The sequence below is a fragment of the Panthera pardus genome, unplaced genomic scaffold (assembly GCF_024362965.1).
Source record: "Panthera pardus isolate Hobbes unplaced genomic scaffold, ASM2436296v1 HiC_scaffold_16, whole genome shotgun sequence".
Lineage (NCBI taxonomy): Eukaryota > Metazoa > Chordata > Mammalia > Carnivora > Felidae > Panthera > Panthera pardus.
In genome coordinates, this window is record NW_026526721.1 from 9,045,128 (window position 1) to 9,063,122 (window position 17,995).

Here is a 17,995-nt window from a genome sequence, read left to right on the forward strand (position 1 = left end):
GCCCAAAACGGAGCTCCGCAACCCAGCCAGGTCTATTCTTTGTATCCGAGCGAGCTCTTGGCTCTGCACCATTCCCGTTCGCTCACTGTAATTTTGACCAGTGTTCAGTGATCAGAGAGGAGCCACACCAACTAAACCAGCATACCCTATCCTTCCATTTTCCCTGCAGTAAAAATCACCTCATTTTGCTCATCAGCTTGGTTTTCTTTGAATTTACCTCCAACTGATTGTCTTTTTTCCCCCTTAGAGTGATATCTGTCCTGGTTTGCTGTTTGGGTCCTATGTGTTAGCCCTCATATTTCTCCATCTCAAGAAAGGTTCTTCTTCTGCTTGGCTTTACTCTCTCATAGCAAGGGGGCACAATCTCCAATCAAATCTTGAGAAAGGGTACACAGGACATAAAAAATATGAAACTTGACATCCTGAAAAGTATCTTTATTCACTTCTCAATTTTATGGCCTGCTTGGTTTTTATAAAGCATCATTCCAGGATCATGTACCATTCAGTGTTCCTGCCATTCTAATTCCTGATCTTTTAGCAGGTAACTTGTGTTTTCCCCTCCTGAAAAAAATTATTTTCCCTCGTGTTCTAAAATTTCATGATGTTTCTTAGAATAGATCTTTCTCTCTTTTTTTTTCTTTTACGTTTATTCATTTTTGAAAGAGAGAGAGAGAGACAGTATGGGCAGGAGAGAGGTAGAGAGAGAGGGAGACACAACTCGAAGCAAGCTCTAGGCGCCACACTGTCAGGACAGAGCCCAACGTGGGGCTCGAACTCACCAATTGTGAGATCATGACCTGAACCAAAGTCGGACGCTTAACCGACAGAACCACTCAGATGCCCCAGAATGGATCTTTCCCCAGACATTTTTGCGGAGTATTTGGTGGAAGTTAAGTCTCCTGCTACTTCCTCCCCTTTGTTTTCTCCGATTTCCCAATCTGAAATTCCTTTATTGAGACATTGGCCCTCCTGTATCTTGTCTTTTCCTTTTTCTACCCTCCACCTGCTTATCTTTCTAAGTATGTGTCTGTTCAACACCTACCCACCTCCCAGTAAATTCCAAAGGTTTCTGCTACTCCCTTTGTTTCAGTTGGTACATGTGGTAATCCCTGCCTATCTCTGTGTTTCAGAGTGAGGCTGAATGGAAGCAGTGAGGGCTGGCCCTGTGATTCCAAGCGTGCTCCAACTCTCAGCACCGTCTAGGGCTTTTCTCTTGGGAGCCTGAAGAGGGGAAGAAGGAAGGGGGATTTCTTACCATTTAGTATTCAAACGTTCCCTTACCCCTCCTGTTTCAGAAGAGTGGTTCCCCCACACCGTCAGCAGTGAAACTGGCCCAGAAAGAAAATGTCTTGCCTTCTGACAGAGAAGTCACGTCAACAGACTTGGCAGGTTGTGAAGAGGTCTAGAGAACGACTCTTCCTTAAACTCTCAAATAAGCCTCCTGTACTCACCCATTTTCTACCTTAACAAGTACTCTGTACTCACCCATTTTCTACCTTAACAAGTACTCGATGCTTCCGAGTTTAGAGCATGCCTGGGCTTCCATGGAGTTAATCATTTAACTGGGAGCTGTCCTATTTTTCTTACCAGGCTAATTGCCATTTATCTTTCTTAAGATTCAGTTTCGGTACCACCTTTCCACAGTCTTTGGCTTTATTCTTAAAGCTTCTGTTTTTCTCAAACTCAAATTTCAAATTCTTCAGGCTTTAAAAATTAATGAAAAATGTCTATTCTCTTCTTCTACTTGGATGGAATAAATCACTTTAAAGAATAAATTCCACTGTCTTTTGTCTGTAAGCTTTACAGATTTTGTTTTTTCTTACTTTGTTTGGAACCATCTTTAAGAAGAAAAGCCAAAAATTTTAAGGAGACCGGTTACAAAAAAAAATTCACACAAGTTCTTAGTTAAGTAGCAACCCAGCCCCCAAATACGCCTCTAAAATGCAGGCTACAAACAGCAAACTATTTTAGAACATGCCCCCCTGATGTATATACGCATAAAAGCAATACTTTCTAATCTTTTTGGAGGTCAAACATCCCTGAGGATTTAATGAAGGCAATAAAACCTCTCAGAAAATCCCATCCCGCTATCTCAGAGAACCTCCTTTCAAGGTTGGTTTTCCAACAAAAAGACCAAGTATAATACAGTCAGTCTGATGCCCTAGTTTGTTGGTATCCTGTTTTCTTCTTCACCTGTGTCCATTCTATTCCCTCTGAATGGGCCACCCGCACAGAGAACTGCTTTTAGAATCTCAGGAACCAAGTACTGTATCTCATTGCAAAGCCTTTCCTGACCAGTCAAGAGCCCTAACTGTTCAATTTACATATCACCCATACATTTCTTTCTCTTTCCCTCTCCGTCCACTCATCCAACGTACACAGCTTGCCACGAGCTAAGAACTTACAGGTCACATCTGACATTATAGTGTCATATACTATTAACTACTGCATGTTTTTCTTAAATACTGGTAATTCTAAAAGCAGGAACTTTCATACTATATAGAATTTGAAAGGGGTGAAAATTCAATCAAATCCACAACGAATACAACTGACATTTTAAAAATTATTTTAAACAGGTGGCCTAAGTGGGGTGCGGGTTTTGTTTAGACAAAAAAGCAAGTTAACTTATCCCTAAGACTTCTTACATGCACGGAACTACAGCTTCTCAGAAGGGCATTATTGCCACACAATGTCAAGTGAAGGCTCTGTTTAGTATTCATTCCCCGAATGGAAAAGCGCATTTTAGCCACTGACTTGTTGCTCTCGGGTTCCGACTGGGGTGAACCTCGATGGTTGTTTAGAAGTCTTGTTGCGTATGTATTTGCCACTTCTGAAAGATGTCCTCTTGGAACACTTTCCTTCACGGGAGAAAAGCTCTGACTTGACACGGTGGGTGTCCGAAACAAGAGTTCAGCATTAATCTGTTGGAAGGAAAAAGTGTGATCTTAAAAGGGCTTTCTTAACATGCCAAGCCCAAAACACGAGATATTATTTTCCCTTCTCCCCTTATCCCAGGAAACATTAAGAACCATCCTAACCATGTAAATTCTTTATGCCACACCAGGGAACAACAAACAGGCCAATAAGCCAAATCCAGCCAAAGAACGGTTTTGCATTTTTAAAGGTGTGAACAAAACAGAGAATACATAACAGAGACTGCATGTGGCCCACAAAGCCTAACATACTTACTATCTGGTCTTTTACAGCAAGATTGGCTGACCTTGTACTAATAATACAGGACTTGTCAAGACACAAGTAGAAATTCAGTTTTCTAAGAGAAATAAACTGAAGATAAAGTCAAAGATACTGCCTTTAGAATAAGTAAGCCCACTATTCTTTTCACCCAGTTCTGTTGTCACCTCCAAACCCTCATCCTTTACATAAGAAAATATTTCAATGCAATCAAACGCAAACATACAATTCTGCAGCAGACCAAAGCCTCTTACACAAGAAGCACAGCGCCCTACCCACATACTCCGAAAACGCTCCTTAACCACCATTAAGCACGGAGAAAGAGATGGAAGGGCCAGGAAGAGTGGTCAACAAAGAGAAAGAAACACTGTAGCGCTCCAGGCTGGTACTAGAACATGGCTCCCCACGGCTTCCTGGGAAGTTTCCCTGACTGCCTATGGAACAGTAAGATTCTTAACCACTTGCCTTTCCTCAGAAGATGCCCCACGAAATAACAAAACTGAACAGTTTGGATCAAGTTGTTGGGTTAGGAAGGAGGGGTGTAATAAAAGGAGTTCTGTGAAATGAATGAATGAACACAACCACTTCAATTTGTTGTGTGACAGCTTTAATAGCAAGCTTTCAAACTCAATGTTTGCTAAACTAACCACTACCCAACATAAGACACAGCTATAAAATGGAAGGCTGAATTCATTACCCGAGGGATCATTTCTGGTTGTCGGATCCGGAATTTGTCCTTGTCTCTTAAAAAAAGAAAAAAAAAAAGATGAAAATGTACGTAAATTTATTTATTATTTTTCAATTGCTTCCCATTGACATACTTGCCATTTCACTGAGTCAAATAGGTACACTGAACTTTGCTTCAATTTCATTATCATCAGTGGTAAGCCTTAGGCAGGAAATACTTTCCACCTCTTATCTCAGTAACGCCCTGATGTCTGCCTCAAGTTCTCCATCCTGACCAGCATTATTCTGACCTTTGAGTGGGAACACCACAACTGGCTTCTAACTGGTTTCTTTGCTCCCAATTCTGCTGCTGGATTTACCCTCAAAAACAGTGCACTCTGTATCAAAACCTGGAAGTTCTGCATGAACTCAGCCCCTGCGTGTGGTACACTAGCCGGAAGTTCACCAGGGCTATCGTTCATTACCCAGCTTCTCCCTCCCACCTCTATTTTCCATCGTGTCCATTCACATATTTACTCTAGTTAAAGCAGAACGAATCACTGTTTCCTATACATTCTCATCCTACCCGCCCTTCAAGGCATATTATACAGATGTCCTCCTTGAATTTTCCTCATCTGGGTTTCCCTTCCCATCCCCAGCGGGAGGTCGTCTCTCCTTATGGGCTTCCCAACAGGACTGGATCGTGCCTTTTATGATACTCGTCAACTTCTCGTCAGTAATACGTACATGCCTCACCTTCCCTATTAAGGCTTAAGCTCATACTGGGCAGTACTCTATGATTCATCTGTGTGTGGCCCCTAAAAGACAAACTATTCTGTATGCAAACTATCTTGTAGACAGGACAGCAATAAACAGCAGGTAAAAAAGAGTGGATATCCACACTATACTGTTAAAAAAACAAACCAAAAAAGCACCCGATATTATGCGTCCACAACAAAGTCTTTTGGGGGGTCATAGTCTTCTTCGGGTTGTACGAGCATGATCTTGGAGAAACATCAACGAATGCTGCAGACCCATCGCTGCTGCTAACCTGCGCATTATTTCCCTACCGTACGTTAGTTCGACACTCACTTCTTTTTGTAGGTTTTTTCATAAGTAGGATGCACCACATCTTCATCTTCGGGTTCTTCTGGAACATCACAATTTCTAGTCAGAAAAATCACATGGGAATAACACGTCACCAGCGCCTCTTCATACATCTTGAACAGTACTTTCTGCCTTTCCAAAAAGGGTACTACCAACTGTATGGTACCTGAACTGTGGGTCAGGGTTATTGGAGCAATACCATTTTTCTGGAAGTTGATCTATTCCATCGGGTAATTTTCGCCACTTTAGACAGGAATCACATTGAACCCATGTCTGATCAGGACGTTTCCTGTAACAAAACATAATATTAGCATGAAAATATGGATGCTAAGTATACTTCATTAGGTCTTCTACATCATTTCCACAGCAAAATGCCTCGATTATTTACTTTGTCCCCGAAATGTCCATGACACAATTATTGTCATACAGCAAATTAAAATTTTTAAGCCAACAATTTTGGTTACCTTCAAAAGATTAAAGCTAACAGGTCAATTTCAACAGACTGGGGCACCTGCATGGCTCAGTCAGTTGAGCGCTCAACTTTGGCGCAGGTCATGACTTCACGGCTCGTGAGTTTGAGCCCTGCACCAGGCTCTCTGCTGTCAGCTTACAGCCTGCTTTGGATCGCTTTGGATCCTTTGTCTCCCCCTCTCTCTTTGCCCCTCCTCCGCTAGCCAGCACACAAGGTGCACGCGCACACACATACATATACGCTCTCTCTCTCTCTTAAAAATAAACGAACATTAAAAAAAAGAGAGACTTAAATGTCCTACTTAAGAGCATACTATTCAATTTGTTCTCTGATAATAAAAACTCAAAATATTGCAAACACCTTGTTTTGAAATTTATATTAAGTTAGCAATTGCAATGTCCAATCTAGTATATTAATTAGCACAATAAAACACTCAAGTACAGAAAACAGACAAGCTATTACTATAACTTAAGCAATTTTTAATAACTGTATTACTGTTATAACTGTATTTTTAGCCTCTACTATAGCATATCTCTGAATATCTACGTGCATATTCTTTTACTTTATAAAGTGCTTCATAGTTTTATCATTTGAAAATTACAATGATCCTATGAATAATGTAGGTATTCATTTAACATTTAACAATTATTTATTAACAATTCATTTAATCTATGAAGACTGGGGCACCTGGGTGGCTCAGTGTGGTTAAACATCTGACTCTTGATTTTGGCTCGGGACGTGATCTCATGATTTATGGGTTCAAGCCCCAACTCAGACTCTGTGCTATCAGCAGGGAGCCTGCTTGGGATCCTCTGTCTCCTCTGCTCCTCTCCCACTTGTACTCTCTCTCAAATAAATAAACATCTAAAAAATAGTATTTTTTAAATAAAAAAAAATGAAGACTTCACCTTAATGCCAATAACTTTTTATTTTTATTTTAAGTATTCTTTACTTAAGTAATCTCTATACCCCACGTGGGGCTTGAACTCACAACCCCGAGACCAAGAGTTGCATACCCTTCTGACTGAGTCAGCCAGGTGCCCCTCTAACCAACACTTTTGAAATCTAGTTTTTTAAAAATGCATTTATAGTTAGATAAACTTCAAATAATCTAGAAGTTTATAAAGTAAATACAAGTCTCTTATTTTAGGAACCTACCATTGTTCATTTTTTTAAACCCTGGCACAATTTTCTATGCTTAAAAAACTAAAAAAAATAAAATGGGAAATTAATACACTGAACTGCATCTTTTTGTTCTTCATTACACATCTTGGTCATCTTTCCATCAGTACACAGCTATTAGTCATAAATAGAGCTGGTACTGTGTGCTACCAGCTTGTCTGGCATATTTTTAAGTCTTACAACTCTAGGAGGTGAGTGTTACTAAAATGTTCCCATTTTACAAGTGAAAAAGTAAACCTGTAAGAGGCCAAGTAATATGTTCAATGTTGCATCATTATTTAAGCAGAATTACAATCGAAATTCAGGTCTGCTTTAGACTCATGATCCTATTACACAAGACAAAGGTTTTTCAAACAATGAGTACAACCCATTAGTGGATCATGAAATCAATATAATGGGGCAAGACTTGCATTTTTAAAATAAGTATCAGCATGTAACATTTGGGTAAACACTATTTCATGCATCTTTTGCGTGCATGATGTATAAATGTATATATTCATTGGTTCATTTCATGGTGTGCTGACTGGAGCTGTAGAACTTACATCTGACTACGGGTTGGTCAAAAGTTTGTGAACACTGTACAATCACTATACCCTCCCCATATCACATCTTGATATTAGAATGGTTGACGTTTTTTCATGTACGTACTGAATATCTTCAACTGGCAAATTTAGAGGATATTCTGAATTTTTCTTGACTTTCATTTCATTCCAGTAATCATTCAGCTTTTCTCCTAGTGCTGCTATTGTCAGCCTTAAGAAAGAAAATCATAAAATCAATTTAAGAAAAAAAAAAAAGATTACATCTATGTCAAACACAGAGAAAGCACAAACAACCTAGTAATGATTGTGTGGACATTATGGGGGAGAAGGGATGATGACTCCCAAAGGTACAGTGAATAAAGAAGGCTCTTGTGGCAACTTTCTTTAAGGACATTAAGAAGTTCCTAGAGGGGCACCTGGGTGGCTCAGTCGGTTAAGCGTCCGACTTCGGCTCAGGTCATGATCCCGCGGTTCGTGATTTTGAGCCCCACATCCGGCTCTGTGCTGACAGCTCAGAGCCCGGAGCCTGCTTTAAATTCTGTGTCTCCCTCTCTCGGCCCCTCTCCCGCTCACACTCTCTCTCTCAAAAATAAACAAACATTAAAAAAAAAAAAAAAAAAAAAAGTTCCTAGAGCAGAGCCAGAGCCAGGACCATCTTTGAAGACACAAACAGTAATATTTTGTGTCCTCTGTTGGGAAAATCTGCTGCAGGCCACTTAGTGGGAGAATCGCAGGCTCTGAATTCCAACCCCAACCAATACAAGCTTCAAGTCAGAATAAATGTAGGCAATCGTTACCAGCAAGTATACTTCAAAATAGTTTCTGTCCCACAATTAAGACTGTCCGTTCTTCCCCAGTAAGACGTTAATAAAAAGCAAATCAATGGGATCTACTGAGATAAAGAAGGCTAAGGCCATCCTTAAGCAATCACCTGAGTTCAGCACCTACTCACACATAAGGTACAGTCAGTGTAACATTCTAAATTTAAAATAAAGCTTTCAAACTCGATATTTGAAATTTCATATTCTACACTGGCAGGCTGAATCAGACACTTCTATACCCAACCATTATCTCTCACTAAATTTTCCTCCATGATCACATAACACATAAGCATTCAAAGGAAAATGAATCTTCTCTCCCAGATATATCCCCTCCCTGCATCTCATGTTTTCAATCCCTCTTCGTCCCTTTTTCTCATCACCTCTATTCCTTAGTCCAGAAGACTGCACCCATTTCTGCTGAGAATACACCGAGGAGTGGAGCTGGGGGGTCATAGGGGTGTGCATTGACGTTTGGCTCTACTTGATAATCTAACAGTTTTCAAAACTGATCAATTCTCATACCCACTAGCAATGACGAGAGTGCCAACTGCCCTACATGCTCTTACTCATTTTAAATAACTTTTCCATTTCTGCCCATTATGATCAATACTTTTTGCATCTTGTTTTAAAAACCCGCTTACTACTGGTTCTGAAAATTTTCTTGTTTCCATTTTCTGTTTTTGTCTTTCTCATTTAGGTCTAAAGTCCATCTGGTATCAATTTATTGCTACATCTGAGGCAGGAGCTGTATTATCCATACAAACTGCCAATTGACCCAGCATTGTTGGAAAGATGATCATTTTCCCACTACACTATGATGTAATCTTTGTCATAAATCAGGTCATCGAATGTATAAAAAGTGGGGGGTTATTTTGGGCTTCTCCATTTCACTAGACTGTTTATCCTTTCATTAATACCACACTTGGTGAATGGCAGCTTTGTAAGTGTTGGTATTTAATAGTATTAAGTTTTCTTGCTTTGTCGTTCTTTAATGATTGTCTTTAAGTATCTTGGCTCTTCTGACTTTCCACATAAAGTTTAGAATAAGCCTATTAATATCAACAGCAACACACACTGGCAGGGATTTTTTTTAAAAACTGGAATTATATTTAATTATTTTGGAGAAAAACTGACATTTTATAATATTCAGCCTTCCAACTCGTAAACTTGGTATATCTACTCATTGAGGGCTTTAATTTTACTCCACAATATTTCATAGTTTTCAACGTGTATATTGCATATTTTATTTATCCCAAAATCAAGTACTTGATTTTTTTGATACTTAGTAGGACTTTTTAAAAATCTCATGTTCTGGTTTTTAGTCATTGGTAAACAAATACACTCATTTCTGAATACTTCTTATCCAGCAACCCTAGACTACATAGTACTTAACTTGTTACTTTATTAATTCTAAATCTGTGGATTATTTTGGACTTTCTATATACTTAATACTGTCTTGTACAGGAAAGTTTTATTTCTTCCTTTCCCACCCTTGTAACTTTCACTTCTTTTTCTTCCCTTATTATTCAAGAATGGTGGATAGCAGATATCCTTGTCTCATCTTCACCCTTAAGGGTAAAGCTATCAATAATTCACCAGTAGGAATGACGCTTGGTGTTCTGTGTACATGCTCCTAATTGCTACTATGCCCTTCCATTAATCGTTTTGTAAGTGTCCCTTTTTTTTTTCTAAATTACAAATTTGTGTTGTGATTTATCAAGTACTTTTTCTTAGCTATGAAAATAACCTCTGAGAGTTTTCTTTTCTCACATCAATGTGATGAACTGCATTGATTTTGGAATATTAAAACTACCCATGTCATCTTGGAATATACTCCAACTGGTTTTAATGTATTAATTTTTCTTTTTATATATATCACTGGATGGTATTTGCTATTATTTTAATTAAGATTTTTATATCTTGATAATGAGAGGAATCAACATAAATTTCCCTTCTTGTAATATATTCATGAGTTGACTAACAAAGTTATGTGTCCTCATAGTATGTTGTAAGTTTTCTAAAAATTGATTCAATTTCAAAGGAACGTACCCGATTCATCTAAGACGGCGAGTAATTGTTCATATTATTCTTCTGATGTTTTTGTGTCCATAGATCTGTAGTCATGTCCTCCTTTTCATTTCTGATAGTAATGATTGCTATTTTCTCTTTTTTTCCCTTTTATTGCCAGATGCTTATAGATTTTACTACTCTTATCAAAGAACAAACTTTGAGCTTTTTGATTTTTTCTGTTATGAACTTGTCTCTCAGCTTCAAATCCAGTCTTCTTTGCTCAGATTTCTGATTCTAAAACTTGATGGTATAAATATTTATCCTTCGGCAGCCCGAAAAATGTTAAACTGGATTAACAGGGCAATGAACTTGCTAGGTGATGATAGCAGGACACATGTCCTTCATGTTCTGGTATGCGGTGTTATTGTTTGCCTAGAGTCCAGTGGCCCCCCAGAGGGGCTCTAAGCTGTGTTCTCTAGCTATGCTCTGCCCCCAGCAGCCCACGACCTCCAGCAACAAAGACCAGTTCCAGTGTGCCCACATCCTTGGGCAAAGACAGGTCTCCTCTACAGAACAGCTCCAGCACACCCACACCCTCTGGCAACAGTGGACCACATCTACAGACCAGCGCTGGCCAGGCCTTCTATCAAGTTTCTTACCATGGCAGGTAGCTTGTTCCTGTGTTTGTCTGAATCTCTGTTGGCGGGGGGGGGGGGGGGGGGGTCCTGTCCTAGTTCCTTTATTGTCTATTCTTTTCTAATCACAAGGTAATCGTCTTTCATATCTGCTAGTTCTGGATACCTGTTGTCCTCTTTTACCCCTTCTGGTAATCACCCTCTACTATCTTAGTTAATAATCCTTAGATTAAATTATCCTCATTAAAAAAAACAGGAGTAGGATCTGCCTCAGGAGTGAACTCTGAATGTGTATTGATTTTCTATATGTGTGTTTCCTAATTCACTGATTTTGCTCTCACCTTTATTATTTTCTTCCTTCCACTTTCTGTGTTGTTTTATTTCTGTTGTATTTATTTGAATAAAGGGCCTGCTGCATTATCTTTATCACAAATGTTCCTATGTTTACATTCTATTCGTTATATATGCTCAATAGGAAAACTGTGCTTCCTAAAGTTATAAGTCACATTGATGGTCATATTCATCCTATGGCTTCTAACCATTCTTAAAAGATAAGAGTATTTCTGTCTAAGGCTCATAGGACAAAATTACCTTAAAGTTCCCAACTAATAAGCACAAAGTGTCAGGACATTACATAATAAATGCTGACACCAAGAAAGCAAGCACACCCTCTATATTTTCCACAAAGCTCAGAAATACTTCATCAATAAAGATAGGAGAGAATGTATTCCTACTTGTGATGGAGTAGAATACAATTCCTAGGATGGGAGAAGATGGTTAAATGTGTTTTCCATCCATGCCTCTCACCTACCAATTTTCTTAAAGTTCTATGCTATAAAAACATCCACAAGACAGAAAAAAAAAAATTTCAGCTAAGGAAAAGTTATGACAGTATTTCTAAAACTGTAAAAAACCGGTAACTTAAATAGGTAACATACCTGTACTCATTAGTATAGTCAAAATCTTGTTTATTATGAGTTGGCTTTAGGAAATTACACTCTATAATTCCCACCACTCCAACACCCATGTTGTTTGCCTGAAAAAGAAAATAAAATCAGTGTTGTAAGCATAAGACATGATACTCAACATGATTACCCTTCCACAAGGATTTACAATTTGTACGAAACATTTTTCTACATTTTATGTCATGATTCGTAGAAAATTTCAATTGAAAAGTAGTGTCTCGTAGATAATTTTACTTTTCTAGAAGTTAATTCCCAAATATATTAGAGCCTTCCTCCAAAACACTTTCACTGTTGTCAAATATCCATTTAGACAAGTATTACCCCCAATTTTATCCAAGAGAAACAGACCACCTCTACTGGGATGTATTTCTTACATAGCAGAAACCACAACTAACTCCTTTCTATATCCACAAAGACTAGCCAAGACTCTAGCAATAATACGCCAAAAGTTTGCTAGATAAAAATTAAAATCATTTATCCAAAGTTACACATCTGGTCGTTAATGGTGATGGAGTAAAAACCTAGGTCAGTTGAAGTCAAGTTATTTTAAAAATGCTACTAGCTAAAATATTGAACTCAGAGTATATGGGTCACATATTGTGATTACCTATGTGTGATCAGCAAGTGTATTTTACTCACAATCGTAGCAGAGTCGACAAAAGGAAAAAGTGGAAGAATATATAACTTACGTAGCGAAAATGTTCATAAACAGAGCAACTAGAGAAGAAACCATGCAAAACTAACCATAATCCCACTCTACCAAAACCATCAGTGGTTTGTCTCATTCGATCAGTAAACCACAATAGCCTTCAATGTGTGGGTCCTGTTTGCCTCCTTTCGAGCCTCATCTTCTTGCCTCTCTCCCGTTACTCTCGCGACCTAACATCTGCCCCCAGGCAGAGCAAACTACTTCCTTAATGAGGTCATGTTCTCAGAAGCCTCTTTCCCTTCCTGGGCAGATATTTTTCTCTGCCTGGGAAACCCTTGCCAGACTTTCAATACAATAACATCAACTAAGACTCCATCACCATGCTGTCCAGAAAGCTTCTTCTGATGCTTCCGACTTGTACTACAGTCCCCTCACCAGAAAGAGCTCTGAGAGCATGCTCTGTACCTTATCTTTTTATTCTGATCATCTAGCATGGCAAATCCTATCAAATATCTGACACCTTTTTAAAAACTGTTTATTGAGTTCAAAGAATGCAAATACTATAGGCAAATCCATCACCTGGTAGAGAAAAATAAAAGTTGGCTGTAAAAGCCTACTTTTTACCAGGTCAAGCCTAACCAGAAATTATACACAATGCAAACATAATTGGGTTGGAAAAATGGGCTGTGTACCTTACTTTGGTCATTTCATCAATGACAAAAGAACAAAATAATTAATATTCTGTCACAGATACACGGTTTGTTTTGAAAACCAAAGCACCTGAGAAATAAGGCTTATTACCAAAAATGAATTTCCAATTACCAGTGAAATTTAGTGACTTTAATTATAGAATACTTCTGTTGAAAATTACTAGTTGGATTATAAATGAAAATTAGTTTTTTAAATGTGATTGATACTGCATATCATGGTTGCCATATTTCTGTATTTATTTATTTTTTAATGTTTTATTTCTTTGAAAATGAGAGAGCATGAGCTGGGGGAGGGGCAGAGAGAGGGAGCGGGGAGAGAGAGAAAATTCCAAGCAGGCTCCAACACAGAGCCCAACAAGGGGCTCAATCCCATGAACCATGAGATCATGACCTGAGCCAAAACCAAGAGTTGGATGCTTAACTGACTGAGCCACCCAGGCGCCCCTCTACATTTATTTTTTGACCGAAATTAGTGGTTACCAAGAAGAGCCCAACAAAGTTTATTTACTTTTGCAAAAATGCTATATTCGGGACTTGTGTCGATGTAAAACATGTAACAGAGTTACAACCCTTACTACATAATATTGAAGATAAACCCACACTATTATACTGTGTAGAGCTCACATCATTCTACAAAGAATTTAGAATGAAATAAGATGAACGGAAAATGAAAACCATAGAACTGGAAAACAAAATATGCCTAGACATAAAACCTTTAACAAACTTGATTTTCAGAACTTATCACTCAATTCTTAACACATATACCCCCAAAAAACCTTTCTGTGAAAACATGTTTAAGGATAAACAAACAAGCATAGTCTGGGTAATGTTCATCAACCTAAACTGAATTCTACAACAACGGAAGTGGTTTAGGAGGAAGGCCTAATATATTTAGGAATTAACTCCAGAGAAGTACTCACCTATATGATCCTGTTTTTCTGGCTATTGAGTCAGGACTAAATAAAACCAATTTCATCCCAGAAATAATCACGGATCCATATCCAGATGCAGTCAAAAGATCTGCATCCGGGCCTAAGATCCATACTCATTTTAGGTCTGGGCAAGTTACCTAACTTATTGGCTCCAATTTCCTCAACTGTAAAACAGAGATAAAATATTCTGTCCCCCTCGTAAGATTATTTGGACCAAATGGGAAATGCAAAAGTATTTTAAGTTCAAGTGCCATACCAACATCATTAAACACATTGACACTTAAAAGTTATTACACAAAGCATGTTATTTCACATTTGACCCAGTAACATGGTATTTTAACTTTATAAAAGATATTTTCAGATCTACAGCTTACCCTTAACTGACATCCAACTTTTTCATAAGCTTTGATGAGTCTATTTCTGTGATACATCATTATCCCATAATGGTCTTTATTTCTGCAGTTGAATCCAAATGTAATTCTCACTGTTTTAGTCTTAAATGTTAAGGAAAATTCTGAACATGCCACCTCGCTTCCTTCAAATCATCCTAAGTCATTTTTTAATGAATCCCAAAGTGCATAAAAAAGGGCAAAGTTGGAGAGGACTCCATACCAGAATAAAAGGAGAAAGGGGGAAGAGGAATACACTTTATTAATGTGTCTTTATATGGCGTCATAAAAAGGAAGATAAAGGATACTAAAAACTTGGGTCGATAAACATCACGTTCAATGTAGGCAAGACTCTTTGAAACCAGCTGTGTCTTCACCTTCTGTCCACGTAATATTATCTGCATTCTTGGCTTTAGATACAATATACTGCAGTAAGCCTGAAAAGACACACAATAATATCTGTCTTTTCCAAATAATTACCCACAAATGTGTTCAACTTTACTGATATATGTATTTAGAAAGAAAGCTACGACCTCGCTTTGATAAAGGACCCATGAACTCTTCAACAATACAGACTATAAAGCTGTTATTGGTTAACATTTGATTGCTCTTCTTTAAAAATGAAACTCAATATACTAAAGCCAGAGAAATGGTGTGCAGAAAACAATCTATTGACCTATACAAATGCCATATTAAATTGCAAATAAACTTTTCAAAAAGTTACAAAACGGCGTATGTGGTATGATCTCATTTTATTTTTTTTTAATGCACATATGTACAAAAAAAGGGACTATATTTTCTGACTCTTCTGTCAAATATATATATTGCTATACATTTTAATTTTTGTTAATGTTTATTTTTGAGAAAGAAAGAAAGCGAACAAGTGCGGGGCAGAGAAAGGGAGACACAGAATCCAAAGTAGGCTGAGCTGTCAGCACCGAGCCCGACATGGGACTCAAACCCACCAATCGTGAGACCATGACCTGAGCCAAAGTCAGTTGCTTAACTGACTGAGCTACCAAGGCACCCCTATTGCTATTATATTTTATTTACTATTTTTTAAATTTTCTTTCTTAATGTTTATTTATTTTTGAGAAAGAGACAGAGAGCGAGTGAGCGCACAAGCAAGAGAGGGGCAGAGAAAGGGAGACACAGAAGCCTAAGCAGGCTCCAGGCTCTGAGGTGTCAGCACAGAGCCCGACACAGGGCTCAAACCCACAAAGTGTGAGATCATGACCTGAGTGGAAGTCGGACACTCAACCAACTGAGACACCCAGGTGCCCTGATTGCTATTATATTTTAAAAGTAGCAATAAATTTTATTTAGGCAAAAATGACAAAAAATCTAATACAGACAAAAGGGTCTATTATATACTTCAAAAGGAAAATATCATAAATAATATACCAACACTTATGCTGAGTAAATAAGCTTGGTATTTTTTTCAAAATTGAGTTGTAACAATCAGCAGGAATCTAAATGTGTTTTCAATTTTTTTTTTGAAGTTAGTTTGTCTATCTATCTATCTAATGGCTATACCCAATGTGGGGCTTGAACTCACGACCCTTGAGATCAAGAGTTGCATGCTCTTCCAACTGAACCAGGCCAGGCACCCATTTTCAATTCTTTTTTTTTTTTTAAGAGAGAGAGAACTCGCAAGTGGGAGAGGGAAGAAAGGGAGAGGGAGAAGGAAAGGGAGAGGGAGAAGAAGAAAGAGAATCCCAAGCAGGCTCTGTGCCAACACAGGGCTTAGATCCCATGACCTTGAGATCATGACCTGAGCCACACCATCTACTCTGACTGCCTCTGGACCTGTTTCCTAAGTGAGCAAGATTTTCATACTTCAATAATGTTTTGGGGTATATCAAGGAATACTTAAATATCTTCCATTGTAACTGTTAAGATCTCCAAAAGTTACATGGTAAACCTGTAAATGTCAAATGTATCCTCAGCTTGGGGTTACGGAATAATCTCAGCACAAAAGGTCAAGGGAAAAGTCAGTATTATATGTCTTATCACGACAGCGAATAAAAAAAAAATTCTTTTTATATCCTACTGTTATTTGATTATTAATTTCTTCAATCTTAAAAACATATTCATTTCTAGGTCTAATGTCAAAGGTATTTATCACAAAACCGTATTAATACATAGGATCTGTAGTCTATAAATAATTTACTGCTTTTGGATGTAAATTAAGCTGTGTGTATGTGTGTTCTAGGACGTTTTCAATTTAAAAAACAATCGGTATCTTTGCTGGAATCAATCACTATGGCTATCATAGGACATACTGATTCTAGGATTCCTAATTCAAGTAATGTAACCACACAGTGAAAGAACTGCAAGTGCTATTAGACCCGATGACTTTGCAATTAAAAAACCATTTTCTGAGCAAAATACAAGCACCAATGCGCTCATGAAAAGTTAAATAAATTGGTTCTGAGATACTTTCACTGACAGCATTTATAACATAAGCAGAAAATAGAATTTCCATCATTTGCTGATTCTCCCATGTCCAGAAAGAGGTGAATACATACCCTCAGGGAATAGTCACTCTCAGGGGCAATTTGGTCCATCCTTTCTTGTTTCTTGTACCCCTTCTTCCCTGTTGTCTCATCCAAATCTTCAGGAATTCGGATGTCATATTTATCCTTATCAAAATCAAACTCTGTTGCGCTTTTGTAGCTATAAAAACAATTTTTTGAAGGAGGTAAATTTTACCTTCACGGCAAGATAAGCAAATACACTGCTAACAAAACAAAACGCCTACCCACGGTAGATGTCCTGGTTGGGGGGGGGGGGGGGGAGGGAGACAAAAGCAAGGGAAAAATGAAAGAACAGGAATCCAGAAAGATGCAGAAAAACTGTATTCACTCTCACACTGCTGGTGGGAATGTCAAATGGTAGAGCCATTCCAAAAACATTCTGGCAGTTTCTTAAAAAACTAAACAGGCAACTACCATATGAGCCAGCAATTACACTCCTGAGCATTTACCCTGGAAAAAGGAAGATTACACTCCATGAAAACCTGTGCATAAATGTTTACAGCTGTATTTGTAATAACCCAAAATGGTAAAAATCCAGATGTGCTTTAACTAGTGAATGGTTAAACACAGTGGTCCACGTACACAGTACAACACTACTCAGCAAGGAAAAGGGAGCAAATTACTGACACACACAAGAACCCAGATGCATCTCCAGAGTAATAGGATGAATGAAAAAAGCCAATCCCAAAAGGTTTCACACTGTAGGATTCTATTCATAGGACATTCTCGAAATGACAAAGTTACAGAAATGGAAGACGTGTTAGAGGTTGTCAGGGATTAAGGAGGGAGTGGGTGTGGATACAAAAGGCCAACACGAGAGATCACTGTGGTGATGAAAATGTCCCGTATCTTGACTCTACCAATGTCATTATCAACACTACTGCACTACAGTTTTGCAAGATGCTGCCACTGGGGGAAACTGGATGAAGGGTACATGAGGTCCATTATTTATGCACAGGAATGTACAAGTATCTCAAAATAAAAAGTGTAAATTAAAAAAAAAGAGGGGAGTGAGGATGGGAGGGGCATGAAAGAAAAAGCAAGAAAAAGGGGAATACGGGAGATCAGAAAAGATTTAGAGTGAAAGTATTTTAGGCTTACCACTCAATTTGTACTTTATTCATATCATTCTATGTGTCTAGGTATCAACATTAACACATTCATCCAAAGTTTTAAAAAAATC

At 38.1% G+C, this 17,995-nt stretch overlaps 1 protein-coding gene and 1 long non-coding RNA gene across 2 annotated transcripts in view; both read right to left on the reverse strand.

Moving 5' to 3' along the window:
• Positions 1-17,995, reverse strand: part of MORC3 (MORC family CW-type zinc finger 3) — a 41,656-nt gene that overhangs the window by 9,466 nt on the left and 14,195 nt on the right. The window contains exons 6-14 of the mRNA XM_019420294.2: positions 16,804-16,951; positions 14,581-14,709; positions 14,258-14,377; positions 11,566-11,663; positions 7,268-7,372; positions 5,132-5,254; positions 4,951-5,025; positions 3,890-3,935; positions 2,755-2,921 (exon numbers count right to left, since the gene is read on the reverse strand). Coding sequence (XP_019275839.1) covers positions 2,755-2,921; positions 3,890-3,935; positions 4,951-5,025; positions 5,132-5,254; positions 7,268-7,372; positions 11,566-11,663; positions 14,258-14,377; positions 14,581-14,709; positions 16,804-16,951 — 1,011 coding nt within the window. The remainder of the gene's footprint in view (positions 1-2,754; positions 2,922-3,889; positions 3,936-4,950; positions 5,026-5,131; positions 5,255-7,267; positions 7,373-11,565; positions 11,664-14,257; positions 14,378-14,580; positions 14,710-16,803; positions 16,952-17,995) is intronic.
• Positions 587-2,748, reverse strand: LOC128777229 (uncharacterized). Its single transcript, XR_008422415.1, has 2 exons — positions 1,497-2,748; positions 587-1,462 (listed from the first exon to the last, which is right to left on the reverse strand). It is a non-coding gene; the product is annotated as an uncharacterized LOC128777229 (long non-coding RNA).